The following is a 12,408-nucleotide window of genomic DNA, read 5'->3' as shown; positions in this document are numbered from 1 at the left end:
TCCCAGTACAACATAAATGGACCTACTCGTCTTTCCATTCTCAGACTGACGTTTGCCCTCTATGTCTTGTTCATATATGGGCAACAAAGTGACCTTGTAGACTGTGTTGGGATCTAGGTTACGCAGGACAGTGGTGGTAGTGCTACCAGAAACTTGTTCCTGTTTACATGTTGGAAAAAAAGAAAGAGAAAATCAAAACATTGTAGCACATGTCTCAGCGTTAATAAAAAGACAAGGCACGTTCATCTGATTTTTACCATTTTCTCCGCTGTTCCTGGTTGTGTTACATAGAAAACTTTGTAGTGACGAGGATTTCCATCTGCATGGTCCCAGCGTACAGTCAGTGTGCTTGCAGTTGGGTCAGTTACCTGCAGGTTCCGGACTCCACCCAGTGGTTCTGGTGAAAATCAGCAAAGTTACAGTATGCGATTACAAAATACAGCAATAACCGTAGCATACATTCTTTTATTTATTCATCTTTAGTAAGTGCTTTATGCTGGTCAGGGTTACAATGGATCCAGAGCCTATCCAGGAAATACTGGGCACACGGTGGGAATACACCCTGAAGGGTCACCATGCACACACATACACACACTAGATTAGAGTAGCCAATTGACATTCCACCATGTTTTTGGGAGATGGGATGAAACCGGAGAACCCGGAGGAAACACACACAAAAACATGCACAACACCAGCAAAGTCTTGCTAAACAGGAACCCTGGAGTTGTGAGGCAGCTACCCGCTAGGCCACCATGCCGCTCAGTAACACTTTTTTGTGGTCATAGCATAAACTATTACTGCATTTGTGGTCATAGCATAAACTATTACTGCATTTGTGGTCATAGCATAAACTATTACTGCATTTCTGCAAGAAAAAAAAGGGCAATAGCAACACTTCCTGGCACTGTTTGTCAAAGTTATGTATCATATTATTTTTAGAGAAACTCAGCATGTTACAACTCTCAAAACACAGCCTGAGAGGTATACACCAGCCAACAATTCTCATGGATTTGATTTGTCATAGAAAATTACCTTGTAATTATTTTGTTCCAGTTTTATAGCCGCATAAATGAACTCTTAATGCAACAGAAGCCTTGTGAACTAAAAATGTTTAGTTTTGCACTGTTTGGTTCCAGCAGTGGAAATGAGTTAATATATCTAATTAGCAAACCTATGACTTACTTGTCTTTCCATTTTCTGACAGGGGTTTCCCTTCCATCTCATGGTAAACAGGTACTAGAGTAACAGTGTACACTGTGTCAGGTTCCAGATTCTTCAGAACGGTGGAGGTGGTGGTCCCAGGGACCTGTTCCTGTTCACGCACAATTGACATGTAGAAAGCAATGAGCAGTCCGTGTGCCCATCCTTGAATTGATATCTTTTAAGTGGCATTTAAGAAAAGACTTATCCTTAAGAAGATATGGGAGTGTTTTTTTCCATCAGGCACTAAGAAGTTCAAAATATAGATGACAAGATTTTGGTTGTAGAAGAAAATAGCATGTCTCACCACGTCTTGTTCACCACCAGCTTTGGGAACGTAGATGACAATGTACTCTCTGACGTTGCCCTCAGCAGGGTCCCAGCGAACACTGAGTGTATTTATGGTTGGATCAGTAACCTGCAGGTTCCTCACAGTACCCAGAGGTTCTGAGAACAGTTGAATTGAAGTTTGTAGTGATTCTCTTCATCCCCAACAAATGATTGATGTGAAATGTAATTAAATAGATTATGGACCTCCATTTTTGGATGTTGTTTTTATGACTTACTTGTCCTGCCCTTCTCAGAGAGCTGTGGTCCATCTCCTTCAGCATAAACGGGCACAACGGTGACAGTGTATAGAGTGTCGGGTTTAAGGCTTTTCATCACAAAAGTAGTGGTGCTCTCAGATACTTGTTCCTGTGAACAGGAGATGTTCTACTTAGCTGAATTGCCAAAGGTGGAAATGTAAAAACCCTACCATTCAGCATGTTCTGGTAACAAAGCATTATCTCAATTTCTCTCTCTTCCTAGAAATTCTAACTCAAACCTCATGGCATATGCCTGCCAATTTCGAGTAGGTAATGCGAATTCCTGAAAGATCCATTACCAAATGCCAAGTCAGTTTAATAATAAATTAAATTTTGAGATAGTATCCATTTCACACTTGGTTTGCTCCAAGCTATCCTGAACATTGGCATGCAAAATAGGAATGTCAATGATCCAAATGGCAGGCAAAATGGATTTAATAACAAATTCATTTTTTTAAGATTGTATGCTTTTCACACTTGGTTTGCTCCAAGTGATCCTGAACACTGGCATGTCAAAGGGGATTTCAAATCTCAAGTTGAGGATTTAGAATCTCTGTGACATTTTTATCTGTCTGTGTGAAAATCCCATTTGGAACACAACATAGATTAGCTTTTTCAGTCATCAGGGCTTATGCCAGGCACTTACATTACACATATCAGAAAATATTTGCCTGTCATCATGTGTGATGTCAACGCTGCAGTGATGTGGAAGTTGTCAAAAAAAAAAAAAAAAAGTGTGTTAGTACTGAGAGCAAGAGAGGCAGAATTATACCACAAGCTCAGGGCCTCCATCTGTGGGCATGTAGATGACTTTGTAGCCTTGAACATTCCCATCGGCAGCATCCCAGGTTGCTGTCAGCGTGGTGAAGGTGGCATCAGAGATACGGAGATCCCTAACACCACCAAGAGGCACTGAAAGGTGATAGTGACTCATCAAGACAAGGAACAACGGCAAATAAGTCACTTTCAAAAGCTGGTCTACTGGTCTGCATAAACATCAAGAGAACTGAGGTGACACAATGACTTGATACTCACAGGTCTTTCCATTCTCAGACTGGCGGCGACCCTCGGTAGCTGGATATACTGGCAAAACTGACACAGTGTAAAGAGTGTCTGGCTGAAGGTTCCTCAATACAGTGTTTGTTGTGCTGGCAGGAACTTGTTCCTGTTCAAAATATGACCACAATATCACTTTATAAATCCTTATTTTACTGCAGAAATCTCTCCTTATGCAAGATAGTACCAATAATCTGGGAAGGAGAAAGTAAGGTCTACAGTTGCAGCTTACAAAGTCTACCATAATGTCTTTTGGAGCTACAGCACACAAACTTGATAAGTGCATCAGACCTTGTAAATTGATTATTGGATGGTTCAGCTAAAACTGTCAGGCTCTGTCTGGCTGTTTAGGCCAAATATCTGGTATATATTGTTGTTTTGTTTTTTTTTTTTTTGTTTTTTTTTTGTAGATGAAGCCAAGAGGAACTTTTCAAATAAGGCACAAATATGCATTCAAATAAACAAAACCAAGAGCAGAACGAGTTTCAGCAAGCCCCACCATATCCTCGGTGCCTCCAGCTACAGGGACGTAGAAGATCTTGTACTGGCGTACTGCCCCATCAGCAGGTTCCCATTTGACATTGAGAGAAGTCATGGTGGGGTTAGTGACCCTCAAATTCTTTACTCCTCCCAGGGCCCCTGCAGGACAGAACCACATTTATTTTGTTTTACAATTTCGGTACCTTTCTGATAGAGTAACCACAAATGTGAGCTATGGACTATCAAGCAAAAAGACCTCAATACAAATAGGTTTAAACCTTTAAATTACAAAGTAAACAAGCTAAAGATTTAACGCCAATAATTGTAAAACTCACTTGTCTTTCCATTTTCTGACATCCTATTGCCGTCACCCTCAGCATACACTGGGTACACAGTGACGGTGTACAGAGTATCTGGCTGCAGGCCTCTCAGGACTGTGGTGGTAGTGGTACCGGATACCTGCTCCTGTTCATTTAATGTACAACTTATGTTAGTCAATCTGAGCTTCAAAGCAAAACTACTTCTTGATTTATGCTGCAAAAACAGACACAGCATTCCCGCTAACAGCAACAGCAAGCTGACAGTCCTACCAGTCCTACCATGGTTTCAGCTCCACCAGCTGCAGGAACATATATGACTTTGTACTCCTTTACTTTTCCTTCAGCTGGCTCCCAGCGTACATTCAGAGTGGTCATGGTCGGGTTCAGGACCTGGAGGTTTCGCACCCCACCTAATGGTTCTGGAAAAGAACAAATACTTCAGTAATGCAGCCTCACTCTGATTGTCAAGCGTTTAAAATTACAACCCTATCTGATCTCCTTTAAGTGAAAGGATAGCAAAATGTCCCCTTAAATCATACAAACACCTTGAGTAGGTTCTTAAAGAAAAAAAAAAGCACATACTTGTCTTTCCTTGGCCAGAAATGTCTTTGGGCTCTCCAGTGCGAAACACTGCCGCTACAGTGATGGAATATGCCGTGTCAGGAGTCAGCTTCTGAAGAATAACACTGTTCTTCTTTCCTCCAACCTGGGTCTGTTTGGAATAGAAGTCAGCAGTCAGTTACTGTTTGCTTTGGACAGATTATCAGAACTCCCTTTTATTTCTGTTTAGGAACCATGTCATCAAAGAAACCATTGGCTGACATACTGATGAGGTGCTAAACATCGTCATAGCATCACATTGTTATACCCCACAAAATAAACCCCTTAATGAAGTTTATGAAGTTCTAGAAGCATCACAGTGCTGTATGAAAGCTTAAGGTTTAAGGTGCTGTCCAACAGTACTTGAAGCCAACATTAACATTTATCATGTAAATGCTAATCAAACAGGTTGGAATCAAAAGTACTGTACAGAGCATGCCTTTTTTTAATTCTGAGTATTTCTGGCCTTATGCGTTTTGGAAATTTGGACTTCGTGGGCTCAAATGAACTTAAACTGAAATGACAGTTTAAGAAACATATAAATTCATATTTGACCATATGTGCTATAACCACATCAGGTCTTTGGCGCACTGACAAAAGAATATTCTCATGATTTTCCTTTACATTGCTTTGCCAAGCTTTTTGCTGGAGTTCTTGCTCATTTTGAGGCATTTCAGTGGATGTAATAATTGTATCTAAATTAGCAGACTGACTTGGCTGATCTAAAACGTTCCACTGTTCTTCCCTGATGACCCCTCAGATGCTTTAGCAATGTGTTTTGGGTCATTGTCTTGTTGCATAGCAATACACAGTCCACTGAGTCCGGAGGCACTGAATCGGTGCTTCATTTAGTTATATACATGTAGTAAAGAAGTTTAAACCAGTTCCAGAGTTTGATTCACATGGCTAGGATTAAAGTTCGCAGCGACACTATATCAAAACCTTTATACATAATGCAGTATGCGTGTTAATATCCTTTTTTCTTTTCTTCTGTTACAGAAGAATATGTTAATCTACTATAAAACCTCTGCAGGATTATCTATAGATATTTTATATAATCTATGAATCAGATATTATAAAATTATGCATTTATTAATTATTATTTTTTTAGCTTACTTAAATACTTTATTTTTGTTAGTATGAAATATCATTACTTTAGGATACTGTGTTGCAATCTGCCAAAAATCATAAGCCTTAAATTAATTTTTTTTTTCCTAAACGTGTGCAACAGTACCAATGTAAAGCATATGCAAAATTTCAAAGTCAAGTTCTTAAATAATCTCGATCAATGAGAAAAGTCTGGTGCTGTAAAGAACATGTCCTCTGTGAGAAGAAGTAAGCCCTGAGACAGTGACATAATCTAAATATTAAACTAATGATGTGAGAAAAGACAAATAGCCCATGATTCTTTTTCCTCTCACTGTAAAGTTTACATCATTGCTATTTATTAAATAATGAGTCAGAAACATACTTCTCCAGCTGTTTTAAGGCCATGGTGGGAAGTGTTTATGTTTTCCAACAGGGACTGTCTTGGTATTTATGATCTGGTTTAACCCTGTAGTCAGTTTTCCAGGCTAGCCCTTGAGGACTCCCACACTGGCCAGGGTTTGCTGCAGCTGTTGTACCTTCCAACGCTACAGAGTCAGGAAGACATCAACTATAGAAACTCTAATCACCTGGCTTAGGTGTGATGGAGCTTGCACAGAACAAAAATGTGGACTCCTCAACATAACATAATGTGAAAAGAAAGCACACGCCTTCCTCCATCTAATGTCTTGGAGAGTTACTGGAGAAAAATATTTCCAGACTCTCCCCAACTTTGAAGAACTAGGAGGAAAATCTCTTTTACAACCAGACAAACTGAAACATTTGGATTAGTTTTGGATTAGCATGTCTGCTCTCCCATTTCTTAAAAGAGATAAAAAATAGAGACTGAGACCACAGAGTACACATACGTGTGTATGTGTTACCCCAGAATTTTACACACTGTTCAAAATGTCAGCATAGGATTATTAGGCAAATTTTCTTAACCTAGTTATCCATTGTGTTGTTCTCTATTATGTGCCCATTTGTGTTCTGTAAAATTGTATTAGATCCCATGGTGTGTGTTGTGTGTTTTAATATTTGTATGAAAAAATCGTATGAAAAATTTGGGTTAGAACATGACAGAACGAGTGGCGAGAACAGAGTGTCTGTTAGCAATTGCATTTCAATTCATAATCAACTACATTCAAGGGAAGAAACGTATGTTCTTTTGCCAACTTGGAGATTTACACAATGTCGTAAACAAAAAAACAAATAACTGCCAAAAGCATTGTTGATGGAATTTTGTACAGTTAACAATCCTTTAGATAATTGGCTTAATCACACAGGCAGTGCTCTTTAGAATAAATTGCTCATGGCTCAAGACATTTAACAGAGATAGTGTTGTGTTCCAGAGGTTGCTGAGGGTTATGGAAAAGGGTTTCCAACTTTCCAGGGGGTTTCCTACTGTAATTGATAACATAAGGCTCAACAAGTCTGTAAAACATATTTTGTGTTAGTAATGTGGAAAGTTCTGCAGGACATGTTAAATGCAGCCCATTACATAGTGATTATAAAGATCCACTATGCAATGAGGGGTGACTGGGTGCAGAAAGACTTACAGACATAGTTTTTCCACCAGCCACTGGCTGATAGTTGATCTTGTAGTTCTGGACAGGGCCAGGAGCATGGTCCCACTTCACAGTCAGAGAGGTGGTGGTGGCATTGAAAACTTGCAAGTTCTGAGGAGGTCCATTGGGAGCTGGTAGAAGGTGAAGCATAAGTTAACCAAGTCACTTTGTACTATTCTTACAACACTCAGTCCTGGAAGATGAATGGAGAAGCACATGGTGATGGTGACGAAGCCACGTTTCACAATGTGGACACAGTGGAGCCGGGCAGGTTATGTATGCACATGCACATATAATGACACTGAGAGTGAGAGCTAATGACATTGGCAATGAATGATATTGATGACAAGATGATGGGTGACAGAATGACTTTGACAAGACTGGTGGATAGGTGGTGTTTCTGATGGAAAGTTTGCTGCAATTCACACTTTTATTAGCATTTGCAGCACTGGGTTCGGTAATGCACATGCAATTCTTACTCTTTCTAAACTGTGCTTTCATGAGCACTTTCATGACCATTATTGTAATGTCAATATTTCTTCTTGTTTGAAACAACATACCAGGCGTAATGATCTTTGACACTAGAAAAAGATGTTAAGAGAACAATATGTTATTTCAGTTTGATCATTGGGGTAGACATTTTGAAGTTGAGGGTATGTGAGGATGTATTTGCACTTGTGTATCCATTTGTATATGTGTGTCTTACATGTACGTTGGCTGCCTATCAGGTCTTCGCTCTCAGACTCGTCAGGGTAGATGGCTGTGACAGTGACGTCATACAGCGTTTCTGGGTCCAGGTCTACGAGAACAAGAGATGTCTCCTCGCTACCCAGGATAGTCTTGAAAGAGAAGCACAAATCTTAGTTTTAGAAACACTAAAAGACAGAGTACCAGGCACATATTATCACACGCTCCTGGTTTAATATGCATCATACGCCTGCTATCCTGAGGCCTACAATTCTTTCTTTAATTATTAGTTGGTGACTATGACCAACTTGGCCTACAGTATACTGATTTTGGTAACTTTCTGAACATTGGTTCCTACCAAGGTTTCCTTCTCCTTAGCATGATCTCTGGGAGATTCCTTGCTACTGTTACCCTTGGTTTGGTCATTGGGGATTAAGGCACTAAGAAGCTTTTAGACAAAATCTTTAAACAGAAAGCACTATAAGAATACTTTTCTAAATAAATTCTACTCTATTCCACAATCTCAACCTTGTTTCTGAATGATCTTTGGAGCAATTTGGATCAACTTACATTTTGGACATCTGTGCCCCCTTTCTTAACCCACCCAATGCGGTAGAGGGAGACATCCGGGGCTCCATGTTCCCATGTGGCTTTAAATGAGGTCTGCGTCACCTCAGAGAACCTCAGGTTCTTTGGGGCTGGCACCACATCTGCATGTGGGGACAGAGAAAAAGGTCACCCAATTACTAGAATAATAGCCATAATTTAAGCACTAAATTATGTTTTCTAATGTTGGACCCACATATTATGTTTGCGTGAGCTGGTACATTTGTGTCTACAGTAAAAGGCTTTGTGTGACAGCAAAAATAACAGCCTAGTGAATCAGCTGGTATTCATAAATAAACATTGTCCCATGCAATGACTGATTCATAAAAGAACTATATACACACAACGCATTAATGTGGAGTAATGAAATGCATGGGAAACATTCCAATGACAAAGATGGCAGAGCTATTGAAATGTCTCACAGTCATTCTTTCAGCAACCAAGAGCTAATCTGTAATCTGATAGTCTGGTAGATATTTGATGGTAAACACAAATCTTTCAGTGCCCCCAAAGAATGAAGCAGAATAAAATCTCACCTGTGATATCAGTGCCAGTCATTTTGCTTCCTGTTCCCACGTCATATACAGGAGTGACAGTAATATCATACTCAGTTTGAGAACGTAGGTTTTTGAGATCCAGAGTAATGATATCACCACCAACCTCAACCTATCAATTAAACATCAAGGTGAGAAACGTGGAAAAATTCGCAAAATATGTCCCTTAATTATCCTTAGGGATTACATAGTTTGTCAGTAATCCAAACTATGGGTTGGCACATACTAATGGAAAAAATAGATGACAGAGAGGGCATTAAAAAAGAAAACCCTATTTGCGTACACAGAAAAAAAAAACTGTCTGGACCACATGACCATTCTCTTGACCACATGACTTTTTAATACATAATACATAGGCAGATGAACTTTAACTAATTTAACAAACCTTCCAGACACACTCCTGTCAATGAACATTTATTTCTAAATAGGACTTGTAAAGTCCTGCACTGTAAAAAATTCTGTACTACCTCAGGCTTTAGTATACCTCAATATATCAATGAATGTTTGCATAACAAGCCTATGAGCAAAGCAGGTTCTTCTCCAGGTCCAACTTAAACTCACAACCTTATATAAGTACTGACCAATTGGGCCATTGAAGAGCATTGAAGGCTGGCTCCACATTATGTCCAACTGTAACACCACTTTGAGTGACTACAGCTGTAGTACTCACAAATGGGGGAAGGGGCTTGGGAGTATCTCTTGGTCTGGACTCAAGATTAGTTCACATATTTCACATGTTAACAAACACAAATGGTTGTGCTTGGGTGTTTTTGGCCCTTTTTAAATCCTGAAGGTTTAGAACAAATGACTTATATAAGTCAGGAGCAAGGCTATCTTTTGTCCACTAATTCCCCTCCAGAAATCTAGGATCCTTCCTCACTACTGATGTATAGCCAATCTTCTCCAGCACTTCACATTCTCGACATAGCTTGGCTAGAGGGATAAAGCCTTTTCTAACCATGAGATAAAATGTGATGGTGTCATACAAATGTTCCTTTTCAAAAAGCTATAGGATTTGTCATTTATAAAAGAAGGAGCACCACATGGTTGTATGATTGTTTTCCTTTCACATTAGAAAGGATGGAATATATAGTACCTCAGTTGGCTCTCCACCTTCAGGCCTGTGGGTGACAATGTACTTTATGACCTTCCCTGGAGATGGATCCCAATCCAGACGCATGGAACTGTGGGTCACATCTGTGATTTTCAGTTTGCCAGAAGGAGGGATGGGTACTGATAGAGACAGGATGAAACAGGATGAAAAAAATTAGGAGCAGGAGCAAGTTAGAAATGGATCAATGGAAAAAAAAAGCAGTAAACTGGTTTGGATATGAATGTAAGTTAACATACAAGTGACTCCCTGGTCAATGAGAGGAGCGCTGGCAGCGTCCCCATGTAGAGCAAACAGGGATAAAGCATAGGCCGTATTAGGAAGCAGCTCCAGCAGCTGGACATCGTTCACATTTTCCCTAACTCGCATCTGCAAGTGGGAGGGAGACCGGATGTTAGAGGGAAGGCAGCACAGCCAGACAGGACTTGTTGCATTTTTTGAATGCCTCATTCAAAACTAAAGCTGGTTGTTCCCTAATGTCTCTTCCTAATTTGGGGGGGCTATTTCTGCCGGCCCTACAGCCCCCCTGTAGAAAACAGAAAGTAAAAAATACACAGCATTTGCTCAAATCCTGTTTGGTTCATATCACTGCAATGACCTCAGGGGAGAAACAGCTGTCACATACCCAACATGATCTAATCTTTGCCATTACCTTCTTGGGTCCCAGAAGTCTGATTTTTGTATGCATTTGCCTAAACAGCACAGTAAAAACATAGCTTTCTTGCATTTTGCCATCTGGAAGTGAGAAACCACTGGCAGGGACCTTGCCAACATGCTTCATAAAGTGGATATGGAAAGGCTGAGTAAGCATTTGCATGTGGTCCAGATCTCACCTCTTTCTCCTCAGTGCTCACAGTAGCGTTGATGGCACTGTATTTGAGCATGTAGCCACTAGCGCCTTCTACTATCTCCCATCTCACTCGCATGCTGGTCATACTTTCGTCATAGACCGTCATGCTCTTCACAGCAGACAGGGGCACTGCAGAAGCAAAGTGAAGTCCAGGTGTTACAGCCACAGAGGGTAGCCTGTTCAATGTATTGTATCATAGCTGAGTATTTAAGCAGATGGTTGCTTGAGGTTTGCAGTAGGTGTTGCGTGAGTAGGTGATGTTTGCATGGTGGAGTGACACCAAATTATGCACTCAGAAAAAACTGTTTCAGGCTTCTAGATGGCCACAACAACTTTTTTTTTTATCTCTGCAATGTCCTTTAGTCTAATTTTTTTAAAAGACACACCAGTGTGTCATCAAGTGTCAGTCTGTTTAATGTTACTTTAAGAAACTTGACGCAGTTTGATATGTGTGTGATACTTGTTAGCAAAGTTAAGAGTGTAACTCTTAAACAGAACAGAACTCTTAAAACAGAACAGCTTCAAATTTCAGACACAGAAGATGTCTTGTCTTTCATTTGGATTATTCCTTTAGCAAACAGACAAACATGATTAAAACAAACAACTTAAACATCTAGGCTCATTCACTGAGAAATAAGAAATTGGTGACACATGGTCATAGGGTCAGTAGCTGTCAGTGACATATTGTCAGTAACTGTCCACCTTTACGAGGGTCATTCCTAACCAAAGAAGGCTGCAGGGTGGTATGTACAGGAGTCTAGAGTGAAGGAAGTGATCTCAGAATTGATTTGATGTAAAATAAAGTAGGATGGAGGTAAACATTTGCACAACTTACAGGTAGTTTCTGTGCCTTTGAGGGGGTCACTGCTTTCCTCGCCAATAATGGAGAAGACACTCACTGCGTACTCCGTGTTAGGCGTCAGGCCGGTCAGCACCAAAGTGTTCTCCTCACCATCCACATACATCTGTAAAAAATCAAAAATAAATAAGCCTGCCAAATAATTGTTTAATGTCTATAGATCGTGGAAGAGAAGAATATCGTAACAATAACAACAGAAATGTGCTATGGATCACAGTGGACTAAGGCAAATCAGGTCTTTTTTACGACCCAATTCTGAAATGCCAAATATTTCAATACCCCAGCTAACCCAGATACCGGAAGACTGATATTTAATATCCTGTTGAGACCAAAACTCTAATATCTTCAAACAAAGAAGTAGTTACAATAAAATAATACCTCACTGTGCTTATATGAGAATGTCATGAGATATAAAAAAAAATGGAGGAAAAAGTGATGTCTACATATAAGAATAACGGGGATGTAACATGTAATCAGACCTCCCATAAGACAGATTTATATGTGGTATAAATTTGATCTTATTATATAATAGCAGTTGTTTCCACTGTAAGAGATCCAATAAAAAGTCAAACCAATGTTGAGTCAGTTCTGGAGGACTCATGCCTGGCCACAAAACCTCAATTTTATGATGCCTCTAATGGGCTGACGGAAAACACTGGGCACTTGAATGGAAAAAATTCTATTGAGAAATCAGGCAGTATAAATGTATCTAAACTGGCTGTTTCACAATTATAAAGCAAACTATCAGTATAGACTGATGATGGTGTGTGTAGTGTTCATTACTGGAAAAAGAGTGTAAATATTATTTCAGCCAAAAATGATATTTGTACAATATCCCCCTTGT

The 12,408-nt window shown here is 39.8% G+C and overlaps 1 protein-coding gene across 4 annotated transcripts in view; it reads right to left on the bottom strand.

Annotated features, from left to right (window-relative positions):
• The window catches only part of col12a1b (collagen, type XII, alpha 1b), an 82,454-nt gene that overhangs the window by 36,858 nt on the left and 33,188 nt on the right, over window positions 1-12,408 (bottom strand). For 3 of the 4 annotated variants that reach the window (XM_034313524.2, XM_034313521.2, XM_034313525.2), the window contains exons 23-42: window positions 11,541-11,670; window positions 10,689-10,834; window positions 10,095-10,224; window positions 9,841-9,977; window positions 8,727-8,856; window positions 8,155-8,294; window positions 7,604-7,736; window positions 7,458-7,478; window positions 6,889-7,028; window positions 4,226-4,355; window positions 3,923-4,062; window positions 3,659-3,788; window positions 3,343-3,482; window positions 2,823-2,952; window positions 2,560-2,699; window positions 1,767-1,896; window positions 1,508-1,647; window positions 1,183-1,312; window positions 258-397; window positions 27-159 (exon numbers count right to left, since the gene is read on the bottom strand). In XM_034313524.2, coding sequence (XP_034169415.2) covers window positions 27-159; window positions 258-397; window positions 1,183-1,312; window positions 1,508-1,647; window positions 1,767-1,896; window positions 2,560-2,699; window positions 2,823-2,952; window positions 3,343-3,482; window positions 3,659-3,788; window positions 3,923-4,062; window positions 4,226-4,355; window positions 6,889-7,028; window positions 7,458-7,478; window positions 7,604-7,736; window positions 8,155-8,294; window positions 8,727-8,856; window positions 9,841-9,977; window positions 10,095-10,224; window positions 10,689-10,834; window positions 11,541-11,670 — 2,590 coding nt within the window. The remainder of the gene's footprint in view (window positions 1-26; window positions 160-257; window positions 398-1,182; window positions 1,313-1,507; window positions 1,648-1,766; window positions 1,897-2,559; window positions 2,700-2,822; window positions 2,953-3,342; window positions 3,483-3,658; window positions 3,789-3,922; window positions 4,063-4,225; window positions 4,356-6,888; window positions 7,029-7,457; window positions 7,479-7,603; window positions 7,737-8,154; window positions 8,295-8,726; window positions 8,857-9,840; window positions 9,978-10,094; window positions 10,225-10,688; window positions 10,835-11,540; window positions 11,671-12,408) is intronic. The other variant, XM_034313523.2, reaches the window with a different exon arrangement.

Source organism: Pangasianodon hypophthalmus, chromosome 19 (genome assembly GCF_027358585.1).
Source record: "Pangasianodon hypophthalmus isolate fPanHyp1 chromosome 19, fPanHyp1.pri, whole genome shotgun sequence".
NCBI lineage: Eukaryota > Metazoa > Chordata > Actinopteri > Siluriformes > Pangasiidae > Pangasianodon > Pangasianodon hypophthalmus.
The sequence above is the reverse complement of the archived record's forward strand: the minus strand, read 5'-3'. Positions and strand labels throughout refer to the sequence as shown.